This window comes from Oncorhynchus clarkii, chromosome 29 (assembly GCF_045791955.1).
Source record: "Oncorhynchus clarkii lewisi isolate Uvic-CL-2024 chromosome 29, UVic_Ocla_1.0, whole genome shotgun sequence".
NCBI lineage: Eukaryota > Metazoa > Chordata > Actinopteri > Salmoniformes > Salmonidae > Oncorhynchus > Oncorhynchus clarkii.
Window position 1 is genome coordinate 42,595,940 of NC_092175.1, and position 12,064 is coordinate 42,608,003.

A 12,064-nucleotide genomic window follows, 5' to 3' on the forward strand; every position below is an offset into this window, starting at 1 on the left:
CCCAATCAACAAAGCACTCCAGATACTATAACCTTACTATAACCCCAACCATAACCCAATCAACAAAGCACTCCAGATACATCTAACCTTACTATAACCCCAACCATAACCCAATCAACAAAGCACTCCAGATACTATAACCCCAACCATAACCCAATCAACAAAGCACTCCAGATACTATAACCCAATCAACAAAGCACTCCAGATACATCTAACCTTACTATAACCCCAACCATAACCCAATCAACAAAGCACTCCAGATACATCTAACCTTACTATAACCCCAACCATAACCCAATCAACAAAGCACTCCAGATACATCTAACCTTACTATAACCCCAACCCCAATCAACAAAGCACTCCAGATACATCTAACCTTACTATAACCCCAACCCCAACCCAATCAACAAAGCACTCCAGATACATCTAACCTTACTATAACCCCAACCATAACCCAATCAACAAAGCACTCCAGATACATCTAACCTTACTATAACCCTAACCCCAATCAACAAAGCATTCCAGATACATCTAACCTTACTATAACCCTAACCCCAATCAACAAAGCATTCCAGATACATCTAACCTTACTATAACCCTAACCCCAATCAACAAAGCATTCCAGATACATCTAACCTTACTATAACCCTAACCCCAATCAACAAAGCACTCCAGATACATCTAACCTTACATTCTCCAAGGATCATGTACCTGGAGCAGATTTCAGAATTTTTTTGTAATGTGCCTCTTAAATGTGAACGTCTCCCCCCCTCCCACCTGTCAGAGTCACCTGAAGGCGTCCGAACACGCCGGAGCTGTGAAGATGATTAACTTCGACTACCATCAGATGGTGAAGGGCGGCAAAGCTGACAAACTCCACAGTGTCCTCAAACCTCAGCTCAACAAGTTTCTGGATGCATGTAGCTTCTTCTGCTACTCTGGAGAGAAGGGGGTTACCAAGTGAGACCACACACACACACACACACACACACACACACACGCACGCACGCACCCCATGCACACACCCCATACACACACACACACACACACACCAGCCAGCCAGCCAGCGCCGAATCTATACATCCAAGTATAACTGACCAGGTTATGAAAGACAATCGTTGAAATTTAGAGTTCTGTAAAATGAGTGTGGTGATTTTTGTTGTTTTTGTTTGTTTTTGCCTATCAGTAATGACAAACCCCCCCTAGAACCGACACCTTGAATGGAAAATGATTTGAAGATGGTAGCAGGTTATATTGCCACTCCTATTTGCAATCTCTTCAATCTAAGCCTACGGGAAATTGTTTGCCCTCAAGCCTAGAGGGAAGCAAAAAACTATTCCCGTTAACAAAGAAAAAGACGAGCACCGTTTACCGGTTCAACCAGCTGACCAATCAGCCTGCTGCTGACCCTTAGTAAACTTTAGAATATTTTTATTTTTTTTACAATAAACAAATGAACTGACTTTCAGCACGCTTACAAGGGAAGGGCACTCAGCACGTAGAGCAACTAACACAAATGACTTGATGATTGGCTGAAAATAATTGTTACGAACGTTGTGGTAGCTGTTTTTTTGTTTGTTTTGTTTTTATTAAAACTTCAGTGCAGATTTGGACATTTATTGTTCATATTTTGCTTCTGAAAAAATTACAAATGTGTTTTGTGTTTTACACCCCCTGCTATAATGTGGATAAATAACCTGTCTAACAGAACACAGAGGTGTTATGGCTTTACACCCCCTGCTATAATGTGGATAAATAACCTGTCTAACAGAACACAGAGGGTGTTCTAGAATGGAAGCCTCTCTAACATAGTCCAGGTAGAGTTTGGCATAACTCCGGGTAGAGTTTGGCATAACTCCGGGTAGAGTTTGGCATAACTCCGGGTAGAGTTTGGCATAACTCCGGGTAGAGTTTGGCATAACTCCGGGTAGATTTTGGCATAACTCCGGGTAGAGTTTGGCATAACTCCGGGTAGAGGTTGGCATAACTCCGGGTAGAGGTTGGCATAACTCCGGGTAGAGTTTGACATACCTCCGGGTAGAGGTTGACATACCTCCGGGTAGAGGTTGACATACCTCCGGGTAGAGTTTGGCATAACTCCGGGTAGAGTTTGGCATAACTCCGGGTAGAGTTTGGCATAACTCCGGGTAGATTTTGGCATAACTCCGGGTAGAGTTTGGCATAACTCCGGGTAGAGGTTGGCATAACTCCGGGTAGAGGTTGGCATAACTCCGGGTAGAGTTTGACATACCTCCGGGTAGAGGTTGACATACCTCCGGGTAGAGGTTGACATACCTCCGGGTAGAGGTTGACATACCTCCGGGTAGAGGTTGACATACCTCCGGGTAGAGGTTGACATACCTCCGGGTAGAGGTTGACATACCTCCGGGTAGAGTTTGGCATAACTCCGGGTAGAGTTTGGCATAACTCCGGGTAGAGTTTGGCATAACTCCGGGTAGAGTTTGGCATAACTCCGGGTAGAGTTTGGCATAACTCCGGGTAGAGTTTGGCATAACTCCGGGTAGAGTTTGGCATAACTCCGGGTAGATTTTGGCATAACTCCGGGTAGAGTTTGGCATAACTCCGGGTAGAGGTTGGCATAACTCCGGGTAGAGGTTGGCATAACTCCGGGTAGAGTTTGACATACCTCCGGGTAGAGGTTGACATACCTCCGGGTAGAGGTTTACATACCTCCGGGTAGAGGTTGACATACCTCCGGGTAGAGGTTGACATACCTCCGGGTAGAGTTTGGCATAACTCCGGGTAGAGTTTGGCATAACTCCGGGTAGAGTTTGGCATAACTCCGGGTAGAGTTTGGCATAACTCCGGGTAGAGTTTGGCATAACTCCGGGTAGATTTTGGCATAACTCCGGGTAGAGGTTGGCATACCTCCGGGTAGAGGTTGACATACCTCCGGGTAGAGGTTGACATACCTCCGGGTAGAGGTTGGCATAACTCCGGGTAGAGTTTGGCATAACTCCGGGTAGAGTTTGGCATAACTCCGGGTAGAGTTTGGCATAACTCCGGGTAGAGTTTGGCATAACTCCGGGTAGAGGTTTGGCATAACTCCGGGTAGAGTTTGGCATAACTCCGGGTAGAGGTTTGGCATAACTCCGGGTAGAGTTTGGCATAACTCCGGGTAGAGGTTTGGCATAACTCCGGGTAGAGTTTGGCATAACTCCAGGTAGTTTACTCAGCCCTCACTTTTTTTATTTTCTTATTTTGACTAATGACCTGCCACACTAGCATTAAACAAAGCCTGTCTCCATGTTTGCTGATGACTCAACATTAAACACATCAGCTACCACAGCAAATGAAAAGCACTGTAACTCTTAAAAGCTGCAGTTTGTTTTACAACGGGTGGCGATTTAATAAGATGGTACTAAATATTTCCAGAACTAAAAGCATTGTATTTGGGACAAATCATTCACTAAACATCAACTAAATCATGTAATGAATAATGTGGCAGTTGAGCAAGTTGAGGAGGCTAAATTGCTGCATTAACCCTGGATCGTAAACTGTCATGGTCAAAACATATTGATACAACAGTAGCTAAGATGGAGAGAAGTCTGTCCATAATAAATCACTGCTCTACCTTCTTAACAACTCTATCAACAAGGCAGGTTCTACAGGCCCTAGTTTCTACCTTCTTCACAACACTATCAACAAGGCAGGTCCTACAGGCCCTAGTTTCTACCTTCTTAACAACACTATCAACAAGGCAGGTCCTACAGGCCCTCGTTTCTACCTTCTTAACAGCACTATCAACAAGGCAGGTCCTACAGGCCCTAGTTTCTACCTTCTTAACAACACTATCAACAAGGCAGGTCCTACAGGCCCTAGTTTCTACCTTCTTAACAACACTATGAACAAGGCAGGTCCTACAGACCCTAGTTTATACCTTCTTAACAGCACTATCAACAAGGCAGGTCCTACAGGCCCTAGTTTCTACCTTCTTAACAACACTATCAACAAGGCAGGTCCTACAGGCCCTAGTTTCTACCTTCTTAACAACACTATCAACAAGGCAGGTCCTACAGGCCCTAGTTTCTACCTTCTCAACACTACTATCAACAAGGCAGGTCCTACAGGCCCTAGTTTCTACATTCTTAACAACACTATCAACAAGGCAGTTCCTACAGGCCCTAGTTTCTACCTTCTTAACAGCACTAGGCCCTAGTTTCTACATTCTTAACAACACTATCAACAAGGCAGTTCCTACAGGCCCTAGTTTCTACCTTCTTAACAGCACTAGGCCCTAGTTTCTACCTTCTTAACAACACTATCAACAAGACAGGTCCTACAGGCCCTAGTTTCTACCTTCTTAACAGCACTAGGCCCTAGTTTCTACCTTCTTAACAACACTGTCAACAAGGCAGGTCCTACAGGCCCTAGTTTCTACCTTCTTAACAACACTATCAACAAGGCAGGTCCTACAGGCTCTAGTTTCTACCTTCTTAACAACACTATCAACAAGGCAGGCCCTAGTTTCTACCTTCTTAACCTTCTTAACAACACTATCAACAAGGCAGGTCCTACAGGCCCTAGTTTCTACCTTCTTAACAACACTATCAACAAGGCAGGTCCTACAGGCCCTAGTTTCTACCTTCTTAACAACACTATCAACAAGGCAGGTCCTACAGGCCCTAGTTTCTACCTTCTTAACAACACTATCCACAAGGCAGGTCCTACAGGCTCTAGTTTCTACCTTCTTAACAACACTATCAACAAGGCAGGTCCTACAGGCCCTAGTTTCTACATTCTTAACAACACTATCAACAAGGCAGGTCCTACAGGCCCTAGTTTCTACCTTCTTAACAACACTATCAACAAGGCAGGTCCTACAGGCCCTAGTTTCTACCTTCTTAACAACACTATCCACAAGGCAGGTCCTACAGGCTCTAGTTTCTACCTTCTTAACAACACTATCAACAAGGCAGTTCCTACAGGCCCTAGTTTCTACCTTCTTAACCTTCTTAACAACACTATCAACAAGGCAGGTCCTACAGGCTCTAGTGTCTACCTTCTTAACAACACTATCAACAAGGCAGGTCCTACAGGCCCTAGTTTCTACCTTCTTAACAACACTATCAACAAGTCAGGTCCTACAGGCCCTAGTTTCTACCTTCTTAACAACACTATCAACAAGGCAGGTCCTACAGGCTCTAGTTTCTACCTTCTTAACAACACTATCAACAAGGCAGGTTCTACAGGCCCTAGTTTCTACCTTCTTCACAACACTATCAACAAGGCAGGTCCTACAGGCCCTAGTTTCTACCTTCTTAACAACACTATCCACAAGGCAGGTCCTACAGGCCCTAGTTTCTACCTTCTTAACAACACTATCAACAAGGCAGGTCCTACAGGCCCTAGTTTCTACCTTCTTAACAACACTATCAACAAGGCAGGTCCTACAGGCCCTAGTTTCTACCTTCTTAACAGCACTATCCACAAGGCAGGTCCTACAGGCCCTAGTTTCTACCTTCTTAACAGCACTATCCACAAGGCAGGTCCTACAGGCCCTAGTTTCTACATTCTTAACAGCACTATCAACAAGGCAGGTCCTACAGGCCCTAGTGTCTACCTTCTCAACACTACTATCAACAAGGCAGGTCCTACAGGCCCTAGTTTTTACATTCTTAACAACACTATCAACAAGGCAGTTCCTACAGGCCCTAGTTTATACATTCTTAACAACACTATCAACAAGGCAGGTCCTACAGGCCCTAGTTTCTACATTCTTAACAACACTATCAACAAGGCAGTTCCTACAGGCCCTAGTTTCTACCTTCTTAACAACACTATCAACAAGGCAGGTCCTACAGGCCCTAGTTTCTACCTTCTTAACAACACTATCAACAAGGCAGGTCCTACAGGCCCTAGTTTCTACCTTCTTAACAGCACTATCCACAAGGCAGGTCCTACAGGCCCTAGTTTCTACCTTCTTAACAGCACTATCCACAAGGCAGGTCCTACAGGCCCTAGTTTCTACATTCTTAACAGCACTATCAACAAGGCAGGTCCTACAGGCCCTAGTGTCTACCTTCTCAACACTACTATCAACAAGGCAGGTCCTACAGGCCCTAGTTTTTACATTCTTAACAACACTATCAACAAGGCAGTTCCTACAGGCCCTAGTTTATACATTCTTAACAACACTATCAACAAGGCAGGTCCTACAGGCCCTAGTTTCTACCTTCTTAACAACACTATCAACAAGGCAGGTCCTACAGGCCCTAGTTTCTACATTCTTAACAACACTATCAACAAGGCAGGTCCTACAGGCCCTAGTTTCTACCTTCTTAACAACACTATCAACAAGGCAGGTCCTACAGGCCCTAGTTTCTACCTTCTTAACAACACTATCAACAAGGCAGGTCCTACAGGCCCTAGTTTCTACATTCTTAACAACACTATCAACAAGGCAGGTCCTACAGGCCCTAGTTTCTACCTTCTTAACAACACTATCAACAAGGCAGGTCCTACAGGCCCTAGTTTCTACCTTCTTAACAACACTATCAACAAGGCAGGTCCTACAGGCCCTAGTTTCTACATTCTTAACAACACTATCAACAAGGCAGGTCCTACAGGCCCTAGTTTCTACCTTCTTAACAACACTATCAACAAGGCAGGTCCTACAGGCCCTAGATCTGTCGCAGCTGGACTACTGTCAAGTATCACAAAGAGAGACATATGCAAATTACAGTATGCCCAGAACAGAGCAGCTTGGCTAGCCTTTAAATATACACCGAGAACTAACATCAATGGCATGCATGTTCATCTCTCCTCTATGTTCTAACCACTAGGCTACCTGCCGCCTCTACACTCTAACCACTAGACTACACGGAGAACTAGCATCAATGGCATGCATGTTCATCTCTCCTCTATGCTCTAACCACTAGGCTACACAGAGAACTAGCATCAATGGCATGCATGTTCATCTCTCCTCTACACTCTAACCACTAGGCTACCTGCCGCCTCTACACTCTAACCACTAGGCTACACGGAGAACTAGCATCAATGGCATGCATCAATGGCATGCATGTCCATCTCTCCTGGCTCAAAGTAGAGGAGAGATTGACTTCGTCACTACTTGTCTTTGTGAACGGTATTGACATGTTGAAAGCACCGAGCTGTCTGTTCATACGACTAGCACCCAGATCAGACACCCATAGATACCCCACAAGACATGCCAGCAGAGGTCACGGTCTCCATGTCCAGACTTCCACATCAGGTCACTAAAGCGTCAGGTCACTAAAGCGTCAGGTCACTAAAGCGTCAGGTCACTAAAGCGTCAGGTCACTAAAGCGTCAGGTCACTAAAGCGTCAGGTCACTAAAGCGTCAGGTCACTAAAGCGTCAGGTCACTAAAGCATCAGGTCACTAAAGCATCAGGTCACTAAAGCGAGAAGATTTTAAAAAAGAAATATGTATTACACAACACCTCACAGGGACTGTGGAGAGCCACACATTCTAACATGCAGTACACACACACACACACACATATTGTAATTCTGTGGTATTGTGGATTTTATATTGTAATAATGTCTTGCATAATGTTATGGGTTATTGATAATGTAAACCCTGTTTGGACCTTAAGAAGAGTTGCCTTGGCAGCAGCTAATGGGGAAGGGTTTCCTTGGCAGCAGCTAATGGGGAAGGGTTGCCTTGGCAGCAGCTAATGGGGAAGGGTTGCCTTGGCAGCAGCTAATGGGGAAGGGTTGCCTTGGCAGCAGCTAATGGGGAAGGGTTGCCTTGGCAGCAGCTAATGGGGAAGGGTTGCCTTGGCAGCAGCTAATGGGGAAGGGTTGCCTTGGCAGCAGCTAATGGGGAAGGGTTGCCTTGGCAGCAGCTAATGGGGAAGGGTTGCCTTGGCAGCAGCTAATGGGGAAGGGTTGCCTTGGCAGCAGCTAATGAGGAAGGGTTGCCTTGGCAGCAGCTAATGGGGAAGGGTTGCCTTGGCAGCAGCTAATGGGGAAGGGTTGCCTTGGCAGCAGCTAATGGGGAAGGGTTGCCTTGGCAGCAGCTAATGGGGAAGGGTTGCCTTGGCAGCAGCTAATGGGGAAGGGTTGCCTTGGCAGCAGCTAATGGGGAAGGGTTGCCTTGGCAGCAGCTAATGGGGAAGGGTTGCCTTGGCAGCAGCTAATGGGGAAGGGTTGCCTTGGCAGCAGCTAATGAGGAAGGGTTGCCTTGGCAGCAGCTAATGGGGAAGGGTTGCCTTGGCAGCAGCTAATGAGGAAGAGTTGCCTTGGCAGCAGCTAATGGGGAAGGGTTTCCTTGGCAGCAGCTAATGAGGAAGGGTTGCCTTGGCAGCAGCTAATGGGGAAGGGTTGCCTTGGCAGCAGCTAATGAGGAAGAGTTGCCTTTGCAGCAGCTAATGGATCCTAATAAATCCTCAACTCTCTTCTCCCCCTCTCCTCCTCCTCCTCCCCCCTCCCCCACTCCTTCTCCCCTCTTCCTCCTCTCCTCCTCCCCCTTCTCCCCCTTCTCCTCTCCTCCTCCTCCTCCTTCTTCTCCTCCCCTCTCCTCCTCCTCTCCTTCTCCTCCTCCTCTCCCAGGTCTCAGAGTGGTACCCTCAGGACCAACTGTCTAGACTGTCTAGACAGAACCAACAGTGTCCAGGCCTACTTCGCTTTGGAGGTGAGACACACACATTCAGTCTCACACATGGACTTTAAGTTAATGGATCTCTATTTTAAGAAGCTCCTCTGTGACATGAATGTGTAGCTGGCAAAGCATGACTCATATTCGAGGAATCTCCTACCCTGACTCTCTACCCTCTCTCCATCCCTCCTCTCATCCCTCTCTCCTCCTCCTCCCTTCCCCTCCCTCTCCTCCTCCCTCTCTCCTCCTCCTCCTTCTCCCTCTCCTCCCTCTCTCACCCCTCTTTCCTCTCCTCCTCTTCCCTTCCTCCCTCTCCTCTCCTCCTCCTCCCTTCCTCTCCTCCTCCTCCCTTCCCTTCCTCTCCTCCCTCTCTCCTCTCCTCCTCCCTTCCTCTCCTTCTCCCTCTCCTCTCCTCCCCTAGATGTTACCTAAACAGCTAGAGGACATGGGTCTGACAGAGAAGCCCCAGCTGGTAGCCAGGTTTCAGGAAGTGTTCAGGTCCATGTGGACGGTTAACGGAGACTCTGTCAGCAAGATCTACGCTGGGACTGGAGCCCTGGATGGAAAGGCTAAGGTAGAAGAATATACACAGACACACAGACAGACACACAGACAGACACACAGACAGACACACAGACAGACACACAGACAGACACACAGACAGACACACAGACAGACAGACAGACAGACAGACAGACAGACAGGCAAGATCTACGCTGGGACTGGAGCCCTGGATGGAAAGGCTAAGGTAGAAGAATATACACACACACAGACAGACAGACACACAGACAGACACACAGACAGACACACAGACAGACAGACACACAGACAGACAGACAGACAGACAGGCAAGATCTACGCTGGGACTGGAGCCCTGGATGGAAAGGCTAAGGTAGAAGAATATACACACACAGACAGACAGACACACAGAACCACAGACACACAGAACCACAGGCACACAGAACCACAGGCACACAGAACCACAGGCACACAGACACAGACAGACAGACAGACAGACAGACAGACAGACAGACAGACACACAGACAGACACACAGAACCACAGGCACACACACAGACGGACAGGCAGACGGACACGCAGACGGACAGGCAGACGGACAGGCAGACGGACACGCAGACGGACAGGCAGACAGACACACAGAACCACAGACACACAGAACCACAGGCACACAGAACCACAGGCACACAGAACCACAGGCACACAGACACAGACAGACACAGACAAACACAGACAGACACAGACAGACACAGACAGACACAGACAGACAGACAGACAGACAGACAGACAGACAGACAGACCCACAGAACCACAGGCACACACGCAGACGGACACGCAGACGGACACGCAGACGGACACGCAGACGGACAGGCAGACGGACAGGCAGACGGACAGGCAGACGGACAGGCAGACGGACACGCAGACGGACAGGCAGACGGACACACAGACGGACAGACAGACAGACAGGCAAGATCTACGCTGGGACTGGAGCCCTGGATGGAAAGGCTAAGGTAGAAGAATATACACACACACAGACACAGACACACAGACAGACAGACACACAGAACCACAGACACACAGAACCACAGACACATAGAACCACAGACACACAGAACCACAGACACACAGAACCACAGGCACACAGAACCACAGGCACACAGACACAGACAGACACATACAGACACAGACAGACAGACAGACAGACAGACAGACAGACAGAACCACAGACACACAGAACCACAGACACACAGAACCACAGGCACACACGCAGACGGACACGCAGACGGACACGCAGACGGACAGGCAGACGGACACGCAGACGGACAGACGGACAGACACACACACAGAACCACAGACAGACACAGACAGAACCACAGACAGACACAGACAGACAACAGGACACAGACAGACAGACAGACAGACAGATCTATCGATCTATCTATTCTGGGACTACAGCCCTGGACAGAAAGTCTTAAGGTAAAAGAACACTAACACCATGTAGACTAGATGTGTGTGCTCTGTTAACTCCTGTATGTGTGTGTGCTATATCTTCCCCTTTTTGCTGTCCTCTGGACCTCTCCACCTGTTGGGTAAGTTGACGATCCTGTCACTGTCCTGCCTTTCACTTGTATTACCCTGTTCCTGTCTGGATGTGGTGGTGGTTTCCTCATTAAGAGGGGTTTGTCTGTGTGTCTTCTATCAAATCAAATGTTACTGGTTCCACAAATGTTTGTGTTTCTAGCTCCAACAGTACAGCAATATCTAGATAAATGCTTGTGTTTCTAGCTCCAACAGTGCAGTAATATCTAGATAAATGCTTGTGTTTCTAGCTCCAACAGTGCAGTAATATCTGACTAAATGCTTGTGTTCCTAGCTCCAACAGTGCAGTAATATCTGACTAAATGCTTGTGTTCCTAGCTCCAACAGTACAGTAATATATAATGATTGTGTTTCTAGCTCCAACAGTGCAGTAATATCTAGATAAATGCTTGTGTTTCTAGCTCCAACAGTGCAGTAATATCTAGATAAATGCTTATGTTTCTAGCCGGCTAGTAACAGTGACTAAGTTCAGGGCAGGGTACTGGGTGGAGGCTGGCTAGTAACAGTGACTAAGTTCAGGGCAAGGTACTGGGTGGAGGCTGGCTAGTAACAGTGACTAAGTTCAGGGCAAGGTACTGGGTATATAATGTAATATAACACCATGTAATATAATGTAATATAATGTAATATAACACCATGTAATATAATGTAATATAATGGAATATAACACCATGTAATATAATGTAATATAATGGAATATAACTCCATGTAATATAATGGAATATAACACCATGTAATATAATGTAATATAATGGAATATAACTCCATGTAATATAATGGAATATAACACCATGTAATATAATGTAATATAATGGAATATAACTCCATGTAATATAATGGAATATAACACCATGTAATATAATGTAATATAATGGAATATAACACCATGTAATATAATGGAATATAACTCCATGTAATATAATGGAATATAACACCATGTAATATAATGTAATATAATGGAATATAACACCATGTAATATAATGTAATATAATGGAATATAACACCATGTAATATAATGGAATATAACACCATGTAATATAATGGAATATAACTCCATGTAATATAATGGAATATAACACCATGTAATATAATGTAATATAATGGAATATAACACCATGTAATATAATGGAATATAATGGAATATAACACCATGTAATATAATGGAATATAATGTAATATAACACCATGTAATATAATGTAATATAACACCATGTAATATAATGGAATATAATGGAATATAATGGAATATAACACCATGTAATATAATGGAATATAACACCATGTAATATAATGTAATATAATGGAATATAACACCATGTAATATAATGTAATATAATATAATA

General features: G+C 45.6%; 1 protein-coding gene across 15 annotated transcripts in view; it reads left to right on the forward strand.

Annotated features, from left to right (window-relative positions):
- The window catches only part of LOC139387851 (synaptojanin 1), a 99,221-nt gene that overhangs the window by 37,310 nt on the left and 49,847 nt on the right, over positions 1-12,064 (forward strand). For all 15 annotated transcript variants that reach the window (XM_071134133.1, XM_071134136.1, XM_071134140.1 and 12 more), the window contains exons 9-11: positions 785-960; positions 8,558-8,639; positions 9,025-9,177. In XM_071134133.1, the coding sequence (XP_070990234.1) occupies positions 785-960; positions 8,558-8,639; positions 9,025-9,177 (411 nt within the window). The remainder of the gene's footprint in view (positions 1-784; positions 961-8,557; positions 8,640-9,024; positions 9,178-12,064) is intronic.